The sequence below is a fragment of the Ambystoma mexicanum genome, chromosome 13 (genome assembly GCF_040938575.1).
Source record: "Ambystoma mexicanum isolate Mex_15411 chromosome 13, UKY_AmexF1_1, whole genome shotgun sequence".
Classification (NCBI taxonomy): Eukaryota; Metazoa; Chordata; class Amphibia; order Caudata; family Ambystomatidae; genus Ambystoma; species Ambystoma mexicanum.
The window spans coordinates 482,137,155-482,165,016 of NC_090938.1; the positions used below are offsets into that span (position 1 = coordinate 482,137,155).

Sequence of the window (27,862 nt, forward strand, 5' to 3'; positions counted from 1 at the left end):
GCGCCTGTAAAAAGTAAGCTCATCAGAGAAAAGACCAATAATAAGAAATACTATCGCCAGTTCTGTCCGCCCGTACACAAGAAAAGAGGAAAGCAGAGAGAATTGAGCAAAAAAGACCAGACGCAGGAACACAGGGAGGTGTGGAAGACCCTGAACAAACTATATCATGAAGAAATTTTGTCCGCGAAGAAATCCTTTTTTGAGTCACAGATATTAGCCTCTAAATAATACTCCAGGAAGCTATAAGACATCCTCAAAGATTCAGAAAAACCTAAATCAACACTTCACCAAATCTCCCCAAACAGAATTGTGAAGCAGTGCAGGAGGCATTCACAGATAGGATTACTGCCGCTCATGTCCACATTCAGGAAAGCCTTACCAATCGTATGTTTGAATCTCCTGTGGAAAATAGTAATGAGGTCAAATATGAATGTAATCACATCCTCACCTTTCAAAAGATTTATGATGAGTTTCTGGCCAAAGCATTAAGCAAAATGAAGCCTAGGACCTGTGAGGGAGAGATTCTCCTTTCCAAAATAATATTGGAAAACCTTAGTATCTTCCACCCTTTTTTTGGTCCGCTTTATGAACATGACCTTCAGGGATAGTTGTATGACTGATTCTCTAAAAAACGAGGTGGTGACTCCGCTACTAAAAAAGCCAGGGCTGGACCATAACCTCTATACTAATTACAGACCCATTACCAATGTGCTGTTTCTAATGAAGGTGGTCGATAAAGTCGCTACCCTTCAGTTACAAGAGCACCTGGAGAATTCTCAAGTGTTCCACCCCAGACAGTCTGGGTTCAGGTCACATCATGGCACAGAAAGTGCCCTGCTGGTCTCACAGAGGGAAATGCTCAAAATGATGGACAACAGCAAGGTCAACCTGCTGATGTTGTTAGATCTCTCAGCAGCCGTCGACCTTGTTGACAATGGAAGAGTTAGAGACCGGTTCAAGAATCTTGCTGGTTGATCTGATGAGGAAGCTCTCTGGATCGGATCTTTCTGGCAAAATAGAATGTCATAAATTGTCTGGGGTGAAGCTCTCTCTAAACCAGAGAGGCTACAGTAAGGTGTGCCACAGGGCATCTGAAACACATGTGTATAGGCGCGTTACAAATACCATATCATATCATATCATATCTGTCACAAGCCCTTTTTAATGTATATTGCCACCCGTTATGCGATCTCCTAGATACATTAGGAGTTAGCTTTTCCAATTATGCTAAGGACACCCAGCTGATTATAAATATTAGTGGAGACCATCAAAAAGACTCTCACAAAATCTTGATGATTTATGGCACCATTGAAAGATGGATGACCAACAATGGCATGTGCCTTAACGTAGCTAAAACACAGCTATTCATTTTTGGCCTGGCTCAGGCACTCTCAAAACGTAATGACAAATATTCAGGTTTTTTTATTCAAAACCATCAAGTATGTACTGTCACGAAGGTCAAGACCTTGGGAGTCGTGCTTGAAGCCTCTCTCAATGCAGATGCACAAATACATTACATCACAAGTAAGGCACAATATCACCTGAGGCTACTTAGGCGAGTGAAACCCTTTGTCTCAGAGGCACACTGCACTACAGTAGTTTGTGATTTGATTGTACCACACATAGACTATTGTTGGGCTTTACTGGTTGGTGCAGGTAAGGACTGCGTTCACAAACTGCAAATCTTGCAAATTTATGCTGTGCTCATTATAAAAAACATTCCCAGGAGAGAACACATTTCAAGGCATCGTAAAAACCTACCCTGGCTGTCGGTAAATGCCAGGATTCTTTTTAAAGTTTGCACTGAAGTACATAAATGCTTCGATGGCACTGCACCAATCTATTTGAAGGATTCTATTAGTGTCTCCTGTTCCAAGAGAGTAACAAGATCCAGTGACTCTATTCTTTTGGTCATCCCAAAGAGCAAACGGGTGAAGGGTTTGGGAAGGTCATTTGAAGCGCAGGCAGCACGACTATGGAATAGCCTCCAGAAGGATCTATGTGCAGACAGAAACCTTGCGACTTTTAGGAAACAAATGAAAACAGTGCTTTTCGAATAAATGACTCCTTGACCCTGGATACTGAACAAATTCTTCTACCTTCTGCGCCCTGATGCCTGCGGGCTCTGGCGCATTATAAGTAAACAAACAATCAAGCATCACCTTAACTCATCAAACGGCAGTGCCTCCCACTGCAAGGCTGTATCATCTTCAAATCCTGTTGCATTATCTGCAAGGCTGTCATCCTGAAGTCACCAAGCCACCTCACTGAGAAACTCAGCATCTCCAGAGGCCTGTGATCCACCAGAAGTAAGGAAAAGTGCAGACTTGAGTTATGACAGTGCAGGATGGAAAGAACCAGAAGACAGGCCTTCTCTATCTACGCTCCAATACGCTGGACACCTAACATCTAAGTCCACACACCCTGCACTCCCCACCCTACCTGAGACTCAGAGATCTGCTCCCTACTGTCTCTCACCCTGGTTGCTCGTAGATCCCATGCTGCCAGTTGCCCGCCCTCCCTTGATGGCTCGCCGCTCCTTCTTCCTCTGTTTCCCTCACAGTGTTCTTCCCCCTATGATTGAATGCTCTCTGTTGCTTCCCAAACCTAGGTCAGCGCAAAATAAATACCCTTATAGTAATAATAATGATAATGAAATAGGACACATTAAAAATAAATGCAGAGAATGCACTTTTTTTTAGATGTTTTTGGAAATGCAGAGGCCACCTTATCCTAAAAGATGTCCCACATATTTCCTGGAGGTTGGGCTTCAGCACAAATGATGGGCTGGCCTCCACATTTGCACATATTAGTGTTGCGAGTGTGCTCTTGACACTCCCAGCACCCCCATGAGTGCTGGGAGTGTATTTCACAGAAACATACCCTTTAAAGTACCCTGTCATTGTGAAATGCTAAAAATAGAAGAAAGAAAATTCTATCCCCATTTGCAGGAAGCTGGGTCATAGCTAGGATTGTCTAACTAGTGGGGCCTGAAGCTAATGTAGCTGGTCCCACTGCAGTGACATTAACATCTGTTAATGCCCACACGGGCCTGCTGAGGGGACATTTACAGATTTTGAGTGGACCTTGCCCGCTCAGGCCCTACCCTGGCTGCGCCTCTGGCGGGTAGTGTGTGTGGGACAGCAGTGGTTCCCAACGCCGCTGGTGCACTTGAAAGCAAATGCATGAAAGGGTCAGCCATGACGCTGGCATGGATTGCGCACTCCCTACACAGGAGAATGTGTTCGTTTTCTGTGCGTTTTAAAGTGCATCCCTTTTGTGCCTTTGAGAGGCAGTTTAAAGTGCACAGAAACGCCCCCTAATTTGGCAATTGTACAAAGGGCGGCAAAGGGTCATCTGAATGTGTGCACGTGCAATGCACACCTTCAGGTGCCCTTTGTCAAGTAGGTACAACTTTTCCTGGCAAAGGGAAAGGGGCTGCACGTGTCCACGCCAATACTTGCACCCAAAAACATTTTGAGAATCTGGCCCTCAGTTTGGAAAATGTTTACAAGAGCATTGTAGAGTGTTGCCAACGTGAGGTCATCAAATGGTTAACTAAATTGGTAAACTATTGTTTTCACGCAGTGAGGAAGCGCATGTACCAAGGAGCCAGTGCCAGGGTCCAATTGACCAGTAGTCACATGGGAAGCTTTCCAGACCGGTCAGCGTCTCTGAAAAGCTCTAAAAGTGGGACAGATTCCATCACATGTCAGGCTAAGCCTGCATACCCTTCACCCTGCCCTGCTCCCAATCTCGGACTGGCCTATAGTACAATGCCCGAACCAAAAATGAAAAATGCTGAGAGCACTTTTTGCTGTCAAAGTTGGCTACTTTTTTGGCCAGTTTGCTAAGTTACTTAACCATGCGGCTAGTATTTTTGACTAGTGTTACTGGATAGTCTTTAAAATCTACAATTTGCATCACATTTTATCCAAAAACTCCCCCCTTGAGTATTGAAATGGTCTGTCACAAAAGGAATGAATTGCTATGTGCAGCTGTGGGCCACTTTTTCATTGGTGCCTGAGGCAATTGTATGCCCCAGTCTGATCCTGCCTGGTCCCATTGGCCCTTCAGAGGAACCAGGCTGTCGGTTAATCTCCTGCTTCTCATGCGGACCAGTCAGCCTCTAGATTAGACATTACCCGGTGGCAGGTGCGCTCAGTCCCGTAGTCCACCTGTTAATAACACACAACACAGATGTGTCATACCTGGGTCCAGGGACCAGCAGCCTGTGCTCTGGTTGGGTGGGCAGACCTTGGAGGTGGAGTAGATGCTGTCCATCTCGCTCAGGATCGTGTTATACTGCGGAAGGGAAAGAAGACGAAGTAAGCGGTTATCCTCAGGCATCGGTCTGTGCTGAATATCACTTCCAAATAAATAAATTCAGGACATAAACATGGGACCGTTGCTATTGGTGGAAACAATCACTTAAGACTGATTACGAGTTTGGCAGAACCAATTCATGCAATCCCACATAAAATAAATCCATCCCAATTTGAAATCTTTGCATATAATCAGTGGTTATTGGTTCCTTCTTAAACCATATTTGGTAAATGCATGTTTGTTTCATGCTATGTGGATTAGTCGATATGTGTTTCAGCTATCCCACTGCGCTTCATCAGGGCACAACATTCTTTTCCAAACAGTTGAAGTACAGAATCAGCATGATAATTGGGGAAAGCTCAGATTCAGCCTAGGTGGTATTCCCGGCCCGAGATCCAAGGATTGAGGAATGTTTTGTTTGATTCCTTCCAAAGATGCCCCACTGTGAGAAGGCAGCCCCACCCCCCAAAGAGTACCTATACAGTTCTAGCCAGTGTGAGGGATTCCGGTCTGGGGACAGTGTGCAGACTATCGCAGGCTCTGAATGTGCTCAGGCCTGGTCTAACTACACACCTGCAGAACTGTACACATATGCATTGAACGGAAACCACCCTTTCAGTTAGGATGCTTATTCTTGAACTCTGCAGGCTTGGACACCATTTTGCACTGAGACTGAGAACGGTTTCTTGCCGTTTTGGCAAAATTATTCTATCCATGTGGCCATGAGGTTCAAAAGAAGGAAGACCATCTCACCTCTCAATAATGTCTCTCGATTGGCTGACAGCCAAGCAATGGATAGCCTATATGATTGTGTGCATCCCGCTCCATGCCCATCCACTGCGTTGCCACTGCATCAACATATGGCATCAGCGTAAACAAAGGAGTGAAAGCATTGCACCTCGCTTTTATGTTGTTATTTACCATTCCACCCCATTTCAAAGAAGGCTGTTTGCGTGAACAATTCGACCATCCACACAGTGGATGTGCACTCGCCTAGGCTTTTTTTGAAATTTTAAATTAAATTGAATGATGGTAGATCAATCTCTGGAAAATGTGTGGGGCTAATCTGCACACATTTTACTATGCTCACTACAGAACATTTGCATAGACCTGTGTACTCTGGGTGGACACAGCCTACAGGCGCAGTCCCCCCTGACATATGTAATTGGGATATGACAGCCAGGAGTGCACCATGTCCTCTCAGAAGGAGGAGGGCCAAATCTTCCCCTGCCATGGCCAGCCTAATTAACTAACTAAGGCTCTATAGACCCGTCCTGTCCTTTTGTTGCCCTGTAGCTAGTGGCAGTATTCGCATTCTAATCAGAGTTTAATTCAAACAGGGCCTCATGGGGCCTGGCTGCAGAGGCTAATAAAGGAGACAGGAAACCCCCAACACCTTTTCATATGCACTGTGTCAACCTAATGCCAGCTCCCACCTTCAGTATCAATTGAAAGGGAAATGTCATGTCTGGGACTGCATGTTCACATTAGTCATCCCCGCAGGTAGACCCCATTCAGAAGGTACGTGTATGTTGTTTGATGGAGAAAGAAAGTTTGGTCTTGCACAGCTTCAAGGGAGACCTGCCACTTTGAACAGGAACCACAGAGACCCTTTGATCAACAAAAGACAGATAGATAGGTGGGACGTAGTATTACATGTTTTCACCCCTTTATTGTTTCTGTTGCAAAGCACTCTGGTTAGGAACTCACGCATAGAGGAATTTGTTGGTGGGGACCCAGGATTGGTTTATTAAGGTAGGCTTAGCCTACACAAATAACTGTGGCCCATATGGCTTTAAAAGAGGGCTGAGCCCCTCTTTTGGCAGATCATCTGAAGACTTTGCAAGGTGTAACAAGACAAACTCAGCATTGGACCTCGCTGAAGATACAGTCTGCCTTACATCTTCCACCAGTGAAGGAAGGCCAGGACCTTCAAGAGGGAAGCAATATCCCTCCCCTAAACATCTCCTAGGTAACAGAGTGAGATACTGAATCCAGAGGACCCTCTGCAGCTCCAGAACCGGTACCCAGCCAGCATACAGCTTGCCCTGCTAGGCTCTGCAGCAAGCTTCCATGGTGGGAAGTGCCAGAGAGTCTCTGAATGAAACCAAGGACAGGGCAGCTGCCTACAACACTCTCCTCAGCTTTGGGCCATTCACCTTAAAGGACGACACAAGCCCAGTGAAGAAGCTAGGAGAAGTGCATCGACAAGCATCTACCAACGTCCGCCATAGAGGGCATTTTTGAGCCAGTCGAGCCCCTCGAGCTGCAACCAACTGCACCGGTAACTGTTGTTACGCCACAGTCACTAAAGCCATCCAAGCTGCCTCTACCAGTACTTCAGAACCCCCAACCAGCACTGAGACAATGGGCCTCATTACGAGGCTGGCGGCCGCGGAATGAACGGTGCCGGTAAGGGACCGGCACCGTTCATTCCGGGCCACTACATTACGAGGTCTGCAGCGGCTCCCGCTCTGGATGCCTGGCCAGACCAGGCATGCAGAGCAGGACCCGCTGTCCAGGATGCTAACAACGGGCATCCAAATGCAGATTGATTTTTTTGCCCAGTCCTCACTATTGACAGGGAGCTCTATAAAAGCTTATACATGTACATGCAAAGGTGTGAGGCCTCTGTGGATCCGCATCACAAGAAAGAACCAGGCCATGGGTTCCTTTCAAGGATTGCTGCTGACAATCCTCAGTAGGAACCTGAATCTCCCCAGGGACATCGTGGCCACTTCCACATCCAGGGAGGCCTCTGTGGATCCGCACCACAAGACAGAACCAGACTGTGGCCATCTTTCAAGGATTGCTGCTGACAATCCTCAGTAGGAACCTGAATCTCCCCAGGGACATCATGGCCACTTCCACATCCAGGGAGGCCTCTGTGGATCCGCACCACAAGACAGCGATATTTTTGCATGGTGATATTTTTGTGGCAACATTATTACATGGAACCAACCAGACTGTGGGCATCTTTCAAGGATTGCCGCTGACAATCCTCAGTAGGAACCTGAATCTCCCAAGGGACAACGTGACGACTTATACATCCAGGGGGGCCTCTGTGGATCTGCATCACAAGACAGAACCAGGTCATGGGTTCCTTTCAATGATTGCTGCTGACAATCCTCAGTAGGAACCTGAATCTCCCCAGGGACATCATGGCCACTTCCACATCCAGGGAGGCCTCTGTGGTTCCGCACCACAAGACAGCGATATTTTTGCATGGTGATATTTTTGTGGCAACATTATTACATGGAACCAACCAGACTGTGGGCATCTTTCAAGGATTGCTGCTGACAATCCTCAGTAAGAGCCTGAATCTCACGACGGACAACGTGACCACTTATACATCCAGGGAGGCCTCTGTGGAGCCGCACCACAAGACAGAACCAGGTCATGGGTTCCTTTCAATGATTGCTGCTGACAATCCTCAGTAGGAACCTGAATCTCCCCAGGGACAGCGTGGCCACTTCCACATCCAGGGAGGCCTCTGTGGAGCCGCACCACAAGACAGAACCAGGTCATGGGCTCCTTTCAAGGATTGCTGCTGACAACCCTCAGTTTTGCATCAAAGTCCTGCGGTGGAAAAGGAAAATGAAGGCGTTTCTTTGGAAGTCTCCCACTCCAAGGGGAATGTTGTTCTCCCCAGAGAAGCGAATGGAAGGCTTAATATGGCCTCACAATTGCTGTTATTGGGATGGGAAGGAGCTGGGTCTGAGAGTGTCCCAGTATTTCCTCAATGAAAATGTACAATCATGATGGTTCTGCAGTAAGCAGAATGCTAATGACTGTCGGATGTTTTTTGCTCAGGTTTTTTACCACAGAATATGGGGCGAACCGTCCATTATTAGCCCCTTTCATCCCCGCACCTCACCTCCACCAATATCGACTGACCCAAATACCAACATTTTCATTTTGATGGCAAAATTCGAGCGAAAGAAAACGAGCAACATAAATAAGTAACTGTTGCTCAAGCGATAGTCGCACTGCCCGATTGTCTGTTCTACGGGGTCTGTCTGCGGTGTCAGAGGACAACCTGCAATTTTATCCTCCAGAAGTTGACAATATCAGGTAGTCTCCAATTGTTAAATCAATGCATGAGAAAGGCTGCTCGCAATAGTCATGACCACATTCAGTTATGGTAAGTGATCCCCAAAATGCAAAATTTAGGTTAGATTCCTATGAAGCAGACCTTGCTTTAAATGGTGATTTTTCTGGAGCGCTCCCCCAACGATGACAGTTGATTACATAAAAAAACAAATCTGGAGGAAAACCATATGTTTTCAGTGTGAAGGCTGGTTGCGCAACAATGGATATTGCCGCGCAACCAAATTATAGATCGGGAACAAGGAAAAGCTGTATAGATTACTTTGAACTCCATATTGAGTCCTGCGCCATGATTGGTGATATGGCTGTGCTAGGGAGGGATTAAAGTCACCTTGTCCTTGAATAGCCGGTCAGAAGGTTCATAGTCCTCAACAACCACCCGAGTGGTCATTGCTAACACAACATAATCAATGGCAGCCACTGCAGAGTCCCATGTTTTCAAGAGGCTGGACCCTGACACTGGGATGGAACCTGGGACTTACACCCACTGTATTAATATTGATGTACTCCAGAATCCCACTGCGATCCATTGCGGAGGCTTCCCAGAGAAGCTCATCCTCCCTTCTTACTCTATGAGTGTAAAGGTACTCCCAGAGTGCAGCATACCCATGCTTGTGCAGGGTTAGGGAAAGAGTGCAGACTACACACATCTGCTGTATGCCTTTGGTTAAAGCACTCTGTAGATCAGGGCTTTGAACAGGAGAGGATCTGTGGCTACCGAGGAAGAAATATGAGGTCTTGGTCGGGGGCCCGGGGGGGGTGGGTGTGGGGGTCATGAAATATTGTATTTTAAATCACTTAAGTCATTTCGCCAGGCATCTTGGAGAACACTGATCCTTACTGCTTGCCACAATAATGACGGGGTGGCAATGATGCAACGTAGCAATAATAGACGTGAGTACAGGAGCCATTTCCTAACTCCAAAGTGCAGTCATACAATTCTAAAATGGACGTGTTCACGCAGCTGTTTTGCAGTAATATGTTGGCCCCCGTTTGCCTACTTTCCTTCTTTCTGTTTGACTTCCCTTTTCTTCTTGTATTTCTTTCCCACTTTTCTTTCTTTCTTTCAATGTCTCTTTCTCCTTCATTACTTCACTTTGTCTTCCGGTCTCTATCCTCTCATTGCATATTTCCATGGTCTTCCCTGCTTAATACATTCCTACCTTCCCCTTACTCTCTCCTTCTCCTTCATGCTCTCTTTCTCCTTCCTCCTTTCTCTCTGTTTTTCCTTCATTCGATCCATCTTTCCTTCATTCTTATTGTGTTCTTTTCTTTCATTCCATCTTTTTCTCTGTTTCCTTCACGTTCTTTCCATCATTCTTACTTTTTCTGTTCCTCTCCATCATTCCTCCGTTTCCTACTTCTTCCTTCATTTTCCTACTTCCTTCTACCTTCTTCTACCCTGTAACGTTCGTAAATTCCTTATTCTTTCTGCCTTCCATTCTTCTTTGTTTATTCCTTCTGTCCTTAATTCTTTCCTTTTTTCTTTGCTTGTTTTGTATTCTATTGCTTGTTTTTCATATTTTCTTTGCCTGCCTTACTCCCTTTGTTGGTCTTCTTTCCTTTGTTCTTCTTCTTTCCTTCGTCCATCGTCCTTCTTCCATCTTCCTTCTTCTTGCCTTGGTCCATCTTTCGGTGTCCTTCTTTGCTTCTTCTTTCTCACTTCCTTGCTTCCTTCTTCCTTCCTGCTTTCCTACTTTTCGGATTCTATTCCTTGTATTTCTTCTCTTCCATGTCCTTCTTCTTTCTTGTGCCCATCTTCTTACCTTCCTTCTTTTTCTTTCCTTCTCCCTTCATTCTGCTTTCCTTCTTCATTTCTTCCGTCTTCTCTTTGACCCTTTTTGAACGTTTTCCTCTTTTCCTACTTCTTCCTTATTTTCCCTTTCCTTCTTCTTTAGCCATGCATCTTCCTTCTTTTTCTCTCGCTTCCTCTTTTCTTCTTTCCTTATCCTTTTTCCCTTGTTCCCTTTCTTTTTTTATTTCTTTCGTTCTTGCTTTCTTGACATGTTTTAAACAGGTCCATACTTGCTCTGTCAATGTAGGCCAGCATGACGAGTGTTTGTATGTGGCCATGCTGGCCTTCGTTGGTGCAGCTAGTCTGGACATGTTGTCTTACTGTCACATTCATTTTTACTCACATTAAGGGCATACAGGAGTATGTTCTTATCTGTGGATACTGATATTGGTGCAACCAGCATGGGCATTAATAACACAGACAGCATAAAAATGCTTTTTACACTGATCGATTTCTGGCATATAGCGGGCAAAGGGCTCATGAAAATTCACTGGAAAATACACCTGTGCGACTTTTGGATCTTAGAAACGTATGAATGTTTTCATGTCTTACCCTACAAAACCGAATGTCAACTTTGTGGTTTTTGCCCGTTTCTTCACAGAAAGGGTGCTGTAACATGCATCATTTTAACTCATTATTTAAAACATCTTCTCTGGGGAACCCTCCCGTAACCCTTTTCGGTTGGGTACTCGAGCACACAAATGAGTGCCCCTTTCTTGTCTTCCCAGCACTTCCCCCCTCCGTAGCCCAAGCGTCCCTAAATCCCATAATGGTGACTAGTGATAGGTAACTCATAATATCTAAAGACTAGCTAGAGTGAGGCCTCAAGGCCATAGCTCACCTATCTGGCTCCCTATGGGGTTCCGCTAAGGGCTCCCCTATCCTAACACTCCCCTAAGCTAGATTGCTCAATGTTGTGTTTTCCCAATATTGTGCCTTAACAAGTATTTGTGTTCCTCCCTTTCTCCAATCGTTGTCTCCCGTTCTTTTCCCTGATTTTCCTATTCCTATCCCTATTCTCCACTGTGCTTCTACTCTTGCCAATGTCTCTCACCACTTTCTACTCCTCCTTCTCCTATCTCCATCTGCTCTTCTCATCTGTCCCTCTGATGTTCTCACACGTTCCTCTTTCCTGCCCTTGCCCCTCTATTATCCCTTCTCCAGATGTTCTCCTGTTTCCTATCTATCTCCTCATTTCTCTGTCCTCTCTTCACTCTACTCCCTCCACTCATCTCTTTCCTCTACTCTCCTCTCACACTACCCCTCTTCTCTCCCTCTCTCCCCTTTCTCCTCTCCCCACTCTTTTCACTCTCACACTCTCTCCTCTCACTCACCCCTCTCTCTATACACCTAGTCCCTTAACTCAACCCACCAAACACTCATTCACTCACAACCTCACTCTCATTATCTCGTACCACTCTCTCTCACTAGAACACCTCACCTGCAATAACCTCTGCCACAATTTCCTCCACGCTCTGCTTCACTTTCCTTTCTCCACCTGGTCTCTCGGTCCACCTCCTCTCCTCCTGACCTCACTCAAACACCCCTCACTCTGCTCTTTGTGGGCTGGTCTTTAATACCCCTCCCTGGACCAATCCTCCCCCATCAACTTGATTGGGCTTGCTCCAAACAATGGGCCAATCCACGACTGTCCTGGGATCGGCTTTCTCACTGTAAGTCTTGATAAGCCCCTGTGACCCTGCCCCCCTTCTTCTGAATTCCGTTTTGGGATACTACTGCTTGATCTGCTCGGCCTTCTTCCCACACCGCAGTAGGTGTACTGGAGTAAGCGTGGTGAGCGTCTGTGTTATTGCTGGTGCTTCTGAGACTGTCGAGGGCTGCCGGATTCTCTCTTCAGGTTAATGGTGGTCCCTGGAAGAGGCAAGGGATGTTGGTCTTGCTATTTCCGAAGTGTGACAAAAGGTACTCAGGCCCTCAATGCAGTGGAAAGCTATGGCGTGATTGACAGTTAAAATGTAGTCATAGGCGCCCCTCTGCGAGATCGAGCACGGCCCACTGATATGATATGATATGATATAGTATTTATAACGCGCCTATACACAAGTGTTTCGAGGCGCGACGAGGCAAGGCAGGGGGAACAGGGGGAAGACAGAACAACGATCCTACTAGGCCAGGTGTCATTCAGATCGCGCAAGTGCATGAACTGACCTGTTCTTTGGGAAGGTACCCACTCGAGAGTCTGCAGCCACACCTTAGCTCACTGTACCTTTCACAAATGGGAAATATCAATTTGCATATTTGATTGACAGACCATATTCATTCAACATGGCACATACAGCGGGGCAGCGACTGGAGCCCTTCCTACTCCCTCGCCCAGCTCTGGGTCAGTACTGGCTCTGGTAAAAACTCTGGTGGACCTCCTGCCACAGTCCGGGATGGGTCTCTGTACTCCCCTGGTGGGGGTCAAGCCCCTGACCCTGTCCCTCTCGCTCGGTTTGGTCGCTTCCACATATTGATGGGAAGTGTTTACGCCCCTCCAATTAAAAAGCTCACCAGCCGCTGCTGGTATGGTGCGTTCTTCAGAGATCCACACCCACGAGGCAGGTCATGTGTTTAAGACCCACAAGGACCAACTCGGTGTTTTACAGTTTTATTTTTGATAGTGTTTAAATATTAATATGGCAAATATGAACACTGGTGCTGTGAAGCAGGGTAGCAAGCATCATGTGAAAATGCCATTTTACATTTTCTAATTCAGAGCGAAGTGTTAGAGAGAGGGCATTATTCTATTCCCTGCGTATATAAGTCTTTTTTTGCTGTTTTGGTGTTTCTTAGGGCAGGGTGTTCACAGTGCCATGTGGAGGGGAATGCTCAAAGAGCTTCAGAACCGGCCTCCAACCTCACACTGTGTAGGCTGCTGGTGGCATCCTAGTCTGCTCCTGGGCTTAAGGATCACAGGGCAGCTGGTGGTCTCCCATTCTCCCTGTGCATGTGGAGGTCAACGGGCTGCTGGTAGCAACAGAGTCTGCACGTGGATGCGGGGATCACAGGGCTTCTGGTGGCAACATTTGGATTAAAGCGCTATTTAAAAACAATAAATACAAATACAAACACACTGCACGTGGATGCTGGGATCAAAGGGCTGCTGGTGGCAACACAGTCTGCACGTGGATGCGGGGATCACAGGGCTGCTGGTGGAAACAGAGTCTAATTGTGGATGTGGGGATCACAGGGATGCGGGGTGCAACAGAGTCTGCTTGTGGAAATGGGGATCACAGGACTGCCGGTGGCAGCCCAGGCTGCCCATGGATGTGGGGATCACAGGGCTGCTGGTGGCAACATAGTCTGCTTGTGTATGTGGGGATCACAGGGCTGCTGGTGGCAACACAGTCTGCTTGTGGATGTGGGGATCACAGGACTGCTGGTGGCAAAACAGTCTGCTCAAGGATGTGGGGATCAAAGGGCAGCTGGTGGCTTCCCAGTCTGCTCATGGATGTGGGGATCACAGAGCAGCTGGTGGAATCCCAGTTTGCTTGTGGATGTGGGGCTAACAGGGCAGCTGGTGGAATCCCAGTTTGGTTGTGGATGTGGGGCTAACAGGGCAGCTGGTGGAATCCCAGTTTGCTTGTGGATGTGGGGCTAACAGGGCAGCTGATGGAATCCCAGTTTACTTGTGGATGTGGGGCTAACAGGGCAGCTGGTGGAATCCCAGTTTGCTTGTGGATGTGGGGCTAACAGGGCAGCTGGTGGAATCCCAGTTTACTTGTGGATGTGGCGATCACCGGGTACTGGTGGCAACACAATCTGCTCATGATATGCGAGGATCACAGGGCTGCTAGTGGCTACACAGTCTGCACGTGGATGTGGGGATCACAGGGCTGCTGGTGGCAACACAGTCTGCATGTGGATACGGGGATCACAGGGATGCTGGTGGCAACACAGTCTGCACGTGGATGTGGGGATCACAGGGCTGCTGGTGGCAACAGAGTCTGCTCGTGGATGTGGGGATCACAGGGCTGCTGGTGGCAACACAGTCTGCATGTGGATGTGGGGATCACAGGGCTGCTGGTGGCAACAGAGTCTGCTCGTGTATGTGGGGATCACAGGGCTGCTGGTGGAATCCCAGTTTGCTTGTGGATGTGGCGATCACCGGGTACTGGTGGCAACACAATCTGCATGTGGATACGGGGATCACAGGGCTGCTGGTGGCAACAGAGTCTGCTCGTGTATGTGGGGATCACAGGGCTGCTGCTGGCACCCCACTCTGCTCGTGGATGTGGGGATCACGGGGCTGCTGGTGGCAACACAGTCTGCTCGTGAATGTGGGGATCATGGGGCTTCTGGTGGCATCCCAGTCTGCTCGTGGATGTGGGGGTAACAGGGCAGCTGGTGGAATCCCAGTTTGCTTGTGGATGTGGGGATCACAGGGCAGCTGGTGGAATCCCAGTTTACTTGTGGATGTGGCGATCACCGGATACTGGTGGCAACACAATCTGCTCATGAATGCGAGGATCACAGGGCTGCTAGTGGCTACACAGTCTGCACGTGGATGTGGGGATCACAGGGCTGCTAGTGGCTACACAGTCTGCACGTGGATGCGGGGATCACATGGATGCTGGTGGCAACACAGTCTGCTTGGATGCAGGGATCACAGGGTTGCTGGTGGCAACACAGTCTGCTCGTGGATGCAGGGATCACGGGGATGCTTTCTGTCAACACAGTCTGCTCGTGGATGCATGGATCACAGGGCTGCTGGTGGCAACACAGTCTGCACGTGGATGCGGGGATCACAGGGCTGCTGGTGGCAACACAGTCTGCATGTGGATGCGGGGACCACAGGGTTGCTGGTGGCAACACCATCTGCATGTGGATGCGGGGATCACAGGGCTGCTGGTTTCACGCCATCCTGCCCAGGGAAGTGCTGATAACATGGCTGCTGGTGGCATTCTAGTCTGTCATATGATGTGAGGGTCACAGCCAGGTGTGTTGATTTTCTAGTCTGAGCTTTTCTCTACACTTTTGAAGGAGTGGAACATGAAGCAGTTCCAGGGCCCTGGAGAGAGCCGCCATTTGATGCTTAATTTCCCGCCCCGTTCGGGCCTGAAGGGCTTTTAAGTGGTCTGACATTTTAGAATCGGCCCCACAGGCCTCCGTGTGCCGCAACGTCGAGCCTGGACTCCTCTGCCAGGGAGCAGGCGGCCTGAATTTAGAAATGCGCTACACCAACGAGCGAAGGAGGGAGAATGAGGGGTGGAGAGACTTTCAGAGACGAGCGAGAGAGGCGTTAGGTGCACGGGATAGAGCGACAGACTGGTCAAGAAGACGGACAGGGAGCGAGAGAAAGAGACGTTTAGAGGATGGGGAGGTCGAGAGATGGAGGGAAAGAGACAGTGAGGCATGGACTAGAGAGGTACGGTAGAGGAGCCGCGACAGAGAGGCAGAATAATGAGAGACAAGGCACAGGGGACGAGCTCAATAAATATACGAGAGAGAGAGGAGAATGGGGGGAGGGGTAGGCTGATGGAGAGAAAGGGACAGGGAGGCAGGGACTGCAGCAGAGGCGTTGCTGGAGGGTGGGGAGGTTGCTCAGGGGGCTATAGCCCGGGGTCTTTGGTTGTAGCCCCAGATAGAAGCTCAGGGACTATACAACCAAAAGGATATAGCTAGCCCCGAATCCCGCCAGTCCCGACATTAGCTTAGCCCCTGATCTTTTCCAGAACCTAGCGACACCCCTGCACTGGAGAGATATCCGAGAGAGGCAGTAACAAAGAGGCAGAATATGAAAGGCGACAAGAGAAAGGAGGAGCGCAAAAGAGAGTCTGGAGAAAAATAACAGACTGGCAGAGAGAGAAAGATGCAGGGGGGGGATGGTACTTTATGTTGGTCCACAGAGAACCTCACCCGAATAGAGGTTCTGCCACGTGTGCAGAGTCCAGCCCCTCATATATGTTCACACGTAACACCTGGAGCCGTGTGTGGTGTGTGAGGTGATTGGTGGGGAGGAGCTGGGCAGAGAGGGCCCCAGCATAAACACCATGAAAGCATTGCAAAGACTATAACCCTCCATTTAGAGAAGCTTTCAGATGCCACAAGCATGGCATTCTGGGGATCCATTCCTCCAGCTGACATGACCTGCCACAAGTGACGGCTAAAATAAGTCGATTCCAAGTGTTGCGTCAGCATGGTGCGTGCAGAGCGACAGAGCTATATCTAAAGTTAGAGTCTCTTTAGAGACTCCCAGAGTGACCTACCTACCCTAAGAGCGAAAGATGTTACTGGAACCCAGAAAACCAGACCTATTCTTCCAAAAAGTGTCGCTCGTCGAATTGTTATTTCTAATTATGGAATATCAGAAAGTGGTGGAAGTGTTTCCTAACTAGAAGAAAAGCGGCGAAGGTCAGCTATTACCAAGCAAAGTCAAGGGAATAACATTCACTTCTGGAGCAGAAGTAGAAACTTCCACCAGAAAATTCACTTGATATCATTTGATTGTAGCATATTAAACATGGTGACTTTGAAACTATAATTTCTAGCCCTCCTAAATCTATCTTTAACTCTCTAAGGATTTCTGAGCATTGGGGACTGGGCATCCTTACTCTGAGGTCCAGTATCCTACTTTCAGCCCCTTTCGTACCATCTTGTAAATTATTATTTTTGAAATGTATTTATTCATGTGACTTGGTTTATCAAAACTTTTCACATCAACCAACATTACATTTCAAATAAAACACATATTTACAATCCATTTCAATTCAATTCATATCAATTCCTATCTAAGTAACACATACATGGACTGCAACATATAATAATTACAAATTAAAAACCTTTGTTACATGGTCCCTTAATCTAAAACATTATCACCATTGATGTCAATTTCATTCACAAACGCTAATTCTGCTAGCGAGAAAGATCTTAGATGGGCTTACAAATGTCTACACCAAAAAGCATTCATTTTCAACCTCTCCTCAGTGCATACAAATTTGCTCAGCCATCTTTTCCGCCATCTTTTTCCTTATTAAAGCCAAGTTATTACACTCTATAATCATCTGCTTCTACTTATTTGCCTGAATAATGGCACAGCCTAATCTCGTAAACTATCTTTTGTCTTGCACCCCTTACTTTGTTCGTTAAAAAAAGATTCAATTTCAATCTAATAAAATGATTTCTCAAAACAAATGGAGGATAACGAACCAAATAACGAGAAGCCATATTATAAGGTTTACCATCTAATCTTGCATGATAAAACAAGCGCAACGTTAACGCGATTCTCTATGTGTAATTCAATGAGTGTCTTCCAATTTCATCTTTGTCTTCAATGAAGACTTTTATAGCTCATTCACCGTAGAAATTACCCTCTCTAAAATCTTTTCACATCCCTCAACCCATTGAGTTAACACTTCACATGAGCTATTTAAAACCAAGTTTTGTAAATCAACAGAGTTTTTGGTGGGGGGGGCGGAGGGGTGCAACGATTTTATTAAAAAATTGCAGCTTTTTCCAGTCAATCCGACTTTGAATAGACAGGAGATTGAGTTCATGGCGTATTGCACCTATGGGAAGTCAATTCGGCAGCCTTTAGACGCTTCCCCATATTACTGCTTTTATTTTGCTCCTCTCTACAACCTACGGTAACAATTCCGAGCCATACATTAATTTAGGTAAAACTATCAAATTATAAAATGTAATAACCGGAAGTATGGAGAAACGGCCAAAGCTTTTATCTGCCATTTTCATGTGGACACTCATGGCTTTAGCAGTACTTCTCACTCGAGGATTTCTTTCTATTTTACCATGATTTCTAGCTAACAGGTCAAACCCCAGATATTTAAAACTGGCAACGACTTCAAATCTACAGGCCAATTAAATGTATTTGCTTTTCTAGAATGATTGGACTTCATCAATATTATCTTAGTTTTTTGCGCATTCATTTCTAATACCAACTGATTCAGGTAATTTGTAGTTGTATTTAGTGCCCTCTGTAGCTCTATCAGGGTCTGATCGGTTAGCACCAAATCATCTGCGTACGCCATGTAGTGTACTTTAACTTCCCCTAGATGCGGCAGAAATAGTTTCATTGGCAGCAAGGCCTCTTTTAAGTCATTAATATAAAAATTGAAAAGGAAAGGTTCCAGCATGCAACCGTGGAGTAATCCGCGCAGTGTTTCTATAGGCTGCGAGTAGTTACTCTCCTGGTCCAGATATACGCGTATCTTTGTCTCAGCATGTAGCGTCATTAAAATGCTAAGTAAATGTTTCGGAAAACCAGCGCATTCTATTTTCTTTCATCGCAACTGTCTATTAACGCGGTTAAATGCCTGAGTTAAATCTAAAAACGCAACATATGCTGCTTAGACATTTCTACCTATAATGAGAAGAGACATAAAACAAAACCTCTTATTGTTCTTCCGACTCCCTTACGGAAGCCTGATTGGAATTTATCAATCACCCCTGTGTCTGACGCCCATGATTTAAGTTCCCTTAAGATGAGAGCAGAGAACATTTTGCTAGCGGCGTCCCAAAAAGAGATAGGACGATAATTCCTGGGATTCATTCTATCTCCCTTTTTAAATGCCACTATAATGTGTGCATATTTCCAAGGCTCAGGAATGTGTTGTTCTTGTATAATATTGTAAAATAAGGCATGGGGCTCATTACAAGTACGGTGGTGTGGGGAAATATTGGCGGTAATGGAATTACTGCCACTTTTCCTGCACCTCCAATCTACGAGTATGACCCTGGAGTGAGGGATGTACCTCCAGCATCATGCTGTAGGTAAATCCTCCCAGTTTCTGCAGTAAATTGGCCAAATCGGTGGTATTAACATTGGCGATAATTCAGCCAAAATTCCCCATAGGATCCAATTAACTCTCAAAAAATGGGGATTAACTCTGCCACCGCCACTTGTAATCCAGCAGTTATTCCGCCGGACCAAGTGGCGGTAAAAGTAATTCTGTTTGGTGGTATTCCAGGGGATTTACCATCAGAATACCGCCCAACGCGTAATGTGGCCCATACACAATTCTGGGTTAGATTTAAAAGTCATGTTGGCCATTCCATCTGGCCCCAGGTTTCTGGAAGGTTTACATTTTGTTATAATCAATGAAATATCCTCCTCTGTAAACAATATATTCCATTCCACAGCTTTCAAATACCTATTGCACCGCACAACCATCTTCAAATTACTATACAGATATTGAAAATGTACTACCCATTGGGCTTTGGGGATAGGTTGCACCTACAAATCATTTTGCACCCCCATATCAGCCCATCTGTTTCTGGCTCAAGTGGCGCTCTGATGGAAAAGAGAAGCAGGCTGGCTCTCTTGGAGCCCAATGGGGTGACAAGCAGCCGTTATATCCTCACATCCGAGTCCTGAGACAGTCCAAAGCAGAGTGCAAGGTTCATTGTTGAGTGCCTGGGATGAGGGCAGGGGAGCCTCCGTCCTAGAGACAGGCACTTCCTGGGCTGAGGCAGAGCTGATCCTCTGAGCTTGGAACTAGCCACTCCCCCAGACTCCTATTGGAGAAGGGATGACCACTCCGTGGGCTGTGGTGGGAAAATATCATATGAGACTTGAAGATCAAGGTTTGACCACTGGTCTTTTCTTTCCCAGACTTGTCTCCTCCTCCCCTACCTTTCCGCTAGTTTCGTTGACCCGTAGATAGAAGGAGGTTTGTGATTGGATCTTTGAGGTGTTCCCCAATTTCTCTTAGCCACCCCCATTGTGGCCATTTTACCACTTGGTGTTCATGAGAACATTTTTCAGAACATCTGCATTCATTATGGAATGCTGAGGTCGTGGATGTCCAACCCCTTATGGCACCACCTAATCATGGTGCTTCTTGCCGCAGTGAAGTAGTTAATTCCTTGTTCTCAGTTTGTCCACCAGCCCACCTTCCCCTGAGAGGACACCAAAGGGACCCCACCTCGGTTCCAGAACTGTGAGCACAGTTAGGAAAACCTGAAGGTTCAACCTCGTGGATCCTCATTGGAGACTTCCCCTAGGAGAAAGAATTCCCTCGGGATCGGCCTCTGTGGCTTTGGTGAGGCCAGCCTACAGTAAAGTCGGTGCCTTCTACTTTGTACCTACAAGTCGTGCCAAATGCTCCTGGAGACAAAATATGACAGTGTTGGACCTTTTTGCCTTTCTTCACTAAGAGGAGAGAGGTCAGTGCTCGGGGAAGGAGGAGCAGTCGGTGCTCAGGGAAGGAGGAGCGGTCGCTGCTCAGGGAAGGAGGAGCGGTCGCTGCTCAGGGAAAGAGGAGCGGTCGGTGCTCAGGGAAGGAGGAGCGGTCGGTGCTCAGGGAAGGAGGAGCAGTGGGTGCTCAGGGAAGGAGGAGCAGTCACTGCTCAGGGAAGGAAGAGCGGTCGCTGCTCAGGGAAGGAGGATCGTTATCATAGAAGAGGCGGCGTCTGCTTGGTCAACTGAGAAACTGCAAGGGTCTGAGCTAAAACTCAACAAAAACTCCTGTGCTTGTGGAGCTCATCACTGCTACCCCCCCACCCCCAACCCCAGGTAGGAGCTGTAATTAAGTCTTTTTTTTAGTTTTGGCTTTTAGGTGTCTCTATAGCACCACCTACACACCAAAACGATTGCTTTGGTACACAGATAGGAAGGAGATGGGATGTCAGGAGGGACACATTGGCTATTTACTCACCCATTGACTGCTCATGGCCATACTAATCCCTAGGAACACCCCCACTCGCCACCTGCCCCTTTCCGCCCCAAATACATCATCCTTGGATCTTTTTGAGCTAGCTCTCCCAAACATTAACTTCAAACTTTGTGAAATGTCAGGCCTGCCAGTGTTATTTCTAAACAGTCTTCTATGTGTTAATAGCTTAAATGCATTTGTAAACACGCTTCTGGTGTAATATAAATGTCTCAACCAAGTGTACCTTTAGCCACTTGATCTAAAAACAATATATGTGTGCGCACATCTGCTCCTTGCATGAAAGTAATGCAAGGTTCCCCCCCTCGTCAGAGCCAGGATGCAGACCAGCTCCTTCGCAAAAGGGTCCCTGGTCCAGATTGGCTGCCTCCTCTTCATCTACGCTTCCATGCACATGTCCCTGGCCGCTCCTTCCTAACAGGGTCTGTGGCCACGTGTACAAACGAAGGCGAGGCTGTGCAGATCTCCTTCGTCACTGACAACCTCTCGCGCGTCTGCCTGGAGGAGGAAGTGACGTACAAACCAGAAAGTTGCCCTGTGATCTCCAAGGATTGCGCCTTGGTGGAGATTAGCCGAGGGGATCCTGCTGTGAACGCTGCAGAGGTTGCAGTATTGATGGAAATGTCTACAACAGCTGGAGGAAATGGCCGCGTCAATCCCACCCATGCATTACTCGGCAGTGTCAGCCTCGTGCTGTTTACTCTCCTTGCCCACTTCCTACTGGATTATTCCTCTTCAGCCTCGTGTTGCATATGTGTTGCACCTGCAACCTACCCGATTCTGCAACCCACCTATGACCGTTCAGGCTCATGCTGTTTACATATCTTGCCCTCATCCTACTTGATTCTGCCTTTTCAACCTACGTGCTACACGTGTATCATGTGATATGATATGATAGGTTATTTATAACACACTTAATACCCAGAGGTTTCTAAGCGCGGACCCGGGGATTGAACCTGTGGTGCTCCGTGTCGTCTTGTTTCCAAGGCGAGCACATTGCCCCTGAGCTATCCTCCCGAGACTGCAGCTTACCTGATTATGCCTTCTCAGCCTCGTGCCGAACATGCACTTTGTTTGTATAACCACATGCCACCCGTGGACATCCTGCAACACCATTTCCAATTTAACTAGCGCCTAGATGCCTCATGGGTTTGTGCACGGCTATAGATACTAAATAAAATATAAAAATATAAAAAACAAGAATTGACAAAGCCAATGGTTTGGCTTGCATAAAGATATTACATAGGCATTTACTAGGCACTGTTATCGCATGCCCAGGTACTCATACCATTCTTCAGATGCTGCCATCTTATGTCAGAGTAATGCCCTTACAGCACCGCCTGGCAAAATGCCCATCCCGACATTATTAATGTTATTGAGTACAGACCGAGCTTTGGGAAGCAATGGAGTGCATTACAATCATAGGGGGGAGAACACAGTGAGGGAGGCAGGGAAAAGGGGAACAGGGAGCTAACAGGGGAGGGTGAGGCCAGGCAATTGGGAGCAAGGGATCTAGAAGCAACCTGCGGAGGAAACAGTGGGGTGCAGATCAGAGCCTCGGGTAGGGTGGGAAGTGAAAGGTGTGTGGACCTAGGAGTTAGAGAGGAGCCATTTCTTGAAGAGAAATGTCTTGAGCGTGCCTGCATAAACCACCAAACTGTTGGCTATCCAAAGGCTTGCTTATATGAAGGGACTGAAGTTCTTCTCTTTACTGCCCCGCACCCACTGAATTCCAACAGCATTTTCGAGGCTTCATTATGCTAACAGCCAAAAGCACTCAATTTGGTGGTAATAAATAAGTATTTCAAGATATATCGTTGGGGTGCCTCAAATGTATCCATTCAAGGCTCTATACATTGGGGGACCACAAAAGTGATGGGTGGAAGGTTTCAAATGAATCTAAACCACTGGCAATTGCTCTGGGCAACCTTCCACACCACCGTTTTTTAGCCCATCTGCGCCGTTGCAAAAGGGGACCAGCCATGTGCAAATCAGTCAGCAGCTGCCGCCACCAAAGGTAGCAGCCCAGCCCAAACTGCTAGGCCAGGTCCCCTCTGCACAGAAAACCAAGCAACCCCAGACATGTTTCGGCCTTGTTGGACCTCCTCAGTGAGGTGCAGCCTGGTTCCCTGTGGCGCAGCGAGCAAGGGACCCACGTCTGGGCATACCCTCTCTCACAAGGAGAAACAAACTGACCACAAAAGTGATGGGTGGAAGGTTTGGAATGAATCTAAACCACTGGCAATTGCTCTGGGCAACCTTCCACACCACCGTTTTTTAGCCCGTCAGCCCCTTTTGGGGTGGGGCCAAGCCTGATTTGCATATGGTCTTTCCCCTTCTGTAATGGCTTGGCAGGCGATGAACGGTGCTCTGGAGGGTTGCCCAGAGCAATGCCAGTGGTTAAGATTCATTCTAAACCTTCCAGCCATCACCTCTTTGTTTTTGCTTTGTCACCGCGAGTGGGATGGGTATGCCCAGACGTGGGTCCCGTGCCTGCTCGGCCTAGAGGCCCAAGCTACTCCTCACTGATGAGTGTCATGCCGCCGGCGTCTAGTCGCCGGTGGGGGCTATGGAACACCTGGCGTTGGCGGCGCCGTTAGGTCGTCCATTGTTTTCCTGTCCATTTCTGGGTTTTTGCCCGCTCTAGTGTTTCTCTGTCTCCCTGGTTTCGCTACTTAAGCACCACCCACTTCCGGGTTCGGTGCGTTGCAACTTTGTTTCTTTCCCTTGTTGCTTGCTCCGTGTGCTTTTTCCTCCGTGCTTACCTTGCTGACCCTTGGGCCTCCAGTCGGCGTCCCTTCGCCGTTCTTTCTATCTTTTTTTCTCACCCGCGGCGCTCCTTCGCCGTCCTGGTTCTCCTGTCTTCCTTTCCTTTTCTCTCTTTGCCACTTGCCCTCTCCGGCTGATTTTTCCTCGTCCACCTCTCCTGGAAACTTCTAAGGACTTACCTCGCCTTCCGACACCTGTCCAGGATCCTTGCTTCAGTCATCCTTCTTCTGGCATCGGATCTGCAGATCTTCATCACTTCACTCTCCGGACCTGCTGGACTGTTATCTTGTTCACCGAGGGTTTTTGTAAGCATGCGCTTTTTTCCCTCATCTATTCGGTCCCTGCGGGAAGGAAGCCTCTTGCTTCCCTGCTTGGCAGGGAATCAGGGTGGCTTCCCACCGCGGACGGCCCTACCTTTTCTCAAAGAAGAAGAAAATCGGAAAGAAGGCTAACCGCCGCAAAACTTCTCCAGAGGACTCAGGTGAGGAGGAAGGGGAGGAGGTAGTGGATATAACTGATACGCCTTCTAAAGCTGCAGAGGTTGACAGTTTGCAACGCCCACAGTTAAGAACCATGGCCTCTCCTGAGCAGGTGCAAGAACTGCTAACAGCTGTCCATAATCTCACTCAAGAGTTACAGTTAGTAAAGACGGAAAACACTAACCTCAGACAAAGGTTGGACCGCTTCGAGCAGTCCCGCAGTGACCTTCCTCCTATGCCATTATCCTGCGGCAAATACGACGGATCACCTAACAAATTTAAGGAATTCATGGAGGCTTGCGTGATTTATTTCACATTTAGACCTCAGTCTTACGCTACAGACCAAGCCCGCATAGGGTTCCTCATCTCTAATTTGACCGGAAATGCCCTGTCTTGGGCAGCCCCTTTGGTAACCAGTGCCAGTCCTCTCCTTCAGGATTATGCTGGGTTTACCGCCCAGTTCAAACTGGCGTTTGAACAACAAGAGACTACATTAGTAGTGAACAGCTACTAGATATCCGTCAGGGAAGCATGGACCTTTTGTCCTTTATCTCCCGCTTTAAAAGGGTGGCCGCTGATGCAGGTTGGCAAGGGAACGCTCAGTACACTATTTTTCGTCGAGGTCTGAGAGAAGACCTTAAGGACGAACTTGCTAGGGTTAGCCGCCCTTCCACACTCTCGGAGCTCTGGGCTACTGTCCTCCAGCTCGATTTTCGGTTATCCGAAAGACGGTCTGAGTTGCGGAGACAACGTGGGTTTCCCATTTCTGCTAACCCAGCTCCATCCTGCTCCGTTCCCTCGGGCTCAGCTAAAGACGAGCCCATGCAGATCGGAACCACCAGGGGACCTCTTACCCCCGAAGAACGGAAGCGGCGCAGAGACCTCAATCTATGCATGTACTGCGGTTCCAACACCCATGTCCTAAGGGACTGTCCAGACGTACCTCCCCGCAGGTCGGGAAACGCCATACCTCGGAACTAGTAGGGACCAGTTACCGAGGGGGCTATTCCCGTCCCTACGTCTCTCTGTCTATCACACCTACCATCAACCCCTCCGAAGACAATCGCCTCATGGTTATTGCAGCCCAGTTGAACCACTTACATCAGACATTCGAAGTCCTAGCGCTACTGGACTGCGGGGCAGCTGGATGCTTTATGGACGTTGTCTGGGCTGACAGGACTGGCATCAGTCTGGAGAAGGAGGAAGACCAAAAGGTTGAGGGCGTTGATGGTACACCCCTAAGCTCTGGTCTCATCACTCATGCTACCTCTCCCATGATCATGAAGGTTCTCCATCATACTGAGACCATCCAATTCGATTTGATCCGAGCAGCTCATTTTCCCGTCATCCTGGGGGTTTCTTGGCTCCGGAAGCATAACCCTACTATTGACTGGACCAAGAACCAACTGTCTTGTTCTTCTAGTTTTTGCAAGAAGTTCTGCTCGATACAACCCTTGGCTGCAACGATCCACACCCTTCCGGATCCTCCTACCCTGACGGATGTTCTATCCGTGAACAATATTCCTAAGGAGTGTCTTCGTTATCAGGAAGTTTTTTCATGGTGAAGGTCCTCAAGAACTACCTCCACATCGGCCTGAGGATTGTCATATCACCCTGGTGCCCAATGCGGTGGTACCGTTTGGCCGTATGTTTTCTCTTTCCCTCAAGGAGAAGAGAGTTCTCAAGGACTACCTGGACTCCAATTTACAACACTGTCTCATCCAACATTCCCACTCTCCTGCAGGGCCATCTCTGTTTTTTGTTCCGAAAAAAGGTTCGGATGAATTAAGACCGTGCATTGACTACCGGGGCCTCAATCAAGTGACAGAAAGAGACCGTTACCCCATGCCTCTCATGAAGGATATCCCAGAGGCGGTGCAGGGAGCACGGATCTTTTCAAAGATCGATCTTCGAAGAGCCTACCATCTTCTACGCATCCATCCTGGGGATGAATGGAAGACTGCGTTCCAGACTCAGTTCGGTCATTACGAGTACTGCGTAATGCCGTTCGGCTTGGTCAATGCACCGTCTATCTTCCAGCGCTTTATGGACAGAACATTCTCTGATCTTCTTTTTCATTGTGTCATAATCTACCTCGATGATATCTTGATATACTCGAAAACTGCACAGATCCATAGTACTCATCTCATCCAAGTTCTTAAAAGGCTACAGGACCACCATCTCAAGGCCAATGTAGAGAAGTGTGTCTTTGGAGTTTCTCAGGTAACCTACCTTGGTTTTATCCTTTCCGCGGAAGGCATCCGCATGGACCGAGCTAAGACCGAAGCTATTTTGCATTGGCCTACTCCGGAATCAGTGAAGGATCTCCAAAGGTTCCTTGGGCTTGCGAATTTTTATCGCAAATTCATTCAGGGCTTCTCGGAGACTGTTCTCCCTAATATCAGGCTACTCAAGAAGACTTCCAATCCTTTTTCCTGGACTTCCGAAGCTGATCTAGCCTTCTTACTGTTAAAGGAGAAGTTTTGCTCTGCCCCCATCCTCCGGCAACCGGACCAAGGATTAAGATTCATTGTGGAGACTGATGCCTCGTCAGCTGCTTTGGGTGCAGTTCTCTTACAGGAACAAGCTGGACTTGAATACCCAATAGCCTATCTTTCCAAGACCTTGAATGTAAGTCAATCACATTACTCCGTCATTGAGAAGGAGCTTCTAGCCATGAAGACTGCTTGTGAAGAATGGCGACATCTTCTGCAGGGGGGCATTCACCCATTTGAGATAAGAACGGATCACAAGAACCTCAAGGTCCTGCAGAATATGGAGTGCGTCAATTCACGCCAGGCCCGGTGGGCCCATTTTTTCTCTCAATACGACTTTCTCCTGATCTATCTACCGGGATCTAAGAATATCCTAGCAGATGCCCTTTCTCGAAGGCCATGTTCCGGTGGCACGACCAGAGAACTTCCCAGTTTGCTTCTAACGGACGTAAAATTCATATATACTGTAGATACCTTTTTGGAGAGGGTACGTAAAGGCACCCAGTCTGAGGGTATTACCCATACCGTTCTCCACTCAGATGACATCATCATACAGAATGGCCTGGGATTCAAGCAACAATGTCTCTACTTACCCGATTCCCAGACTCGACGCACCGCACTAAGATGGTGCCACGACGATCTTGTGGCTGGTCACAGGGGGGCGAAGAATAATCTGGAACTTCTTCGACTGAGTTTTTGGTGGCCAGAAATGTCTAAAGAGGTGGACTTGTATGTTCGCTCCTGCCCTATATGCTGTAGATCTAAGCATTCTACCCAACGACCCATTGGTTACCTACAGCAGAGTGAGGTACCAAAGAGACCCTGGAGTATTATCTCGACGGACTTCATCGTGGAACTGCCTGCTTCAGAGGGATGTTCCTGTATTATGGTCACGGTTGACTGTTTCTCTAAAATGGCCCATTTTTCACCCTTGGCTGGGTTACCCATGGCAGCGGAGATGGCAACCGTGTTTGCCAGAGAGATCTTCCGCCTACATGGCACTCCCAGTAGAATTATCTCGGACAGGGGTTCACAGTATACGTCACGTTTCTGGAGGGAACTTTGTAAGAGGCTGGGCATTGACCGTGCCTTATCGTCAGGTTTCCATCCCCAAACCAATGAACAGACAGAAAGGACAAATGCCACTCTTGAGCAAAATCTACGTTGCTTCACCAACAACCAGCAGGACAATTGGGTTAGCCTTCTCCCGACTGCGGAGTTTGCCTACAATAATTCTGTTCACAGCGCCACTGG

The 27,862-nt window shown here is 47.7% G+C and overlaps 1 protein-coding gene across 1 annotated transcript in view; it reads right to left on the reverse strand.

Moving 5' to 3' along the window:
* ACE (angiotensin I converting enzyme) overlaps positions 1 to 27,862 on the reverse strand; it is a 342,068-nt gene that overhangs the window by 214,093 nt on the left and 100,113 nt on the right. The window contains 1 exon segment of the mRNA XM_069634130.1: positions 4,212 to 4,305. Coding sequence (XP_069490231.1) covers positions 4,212 to 4,305 — 94 coding nt within the window.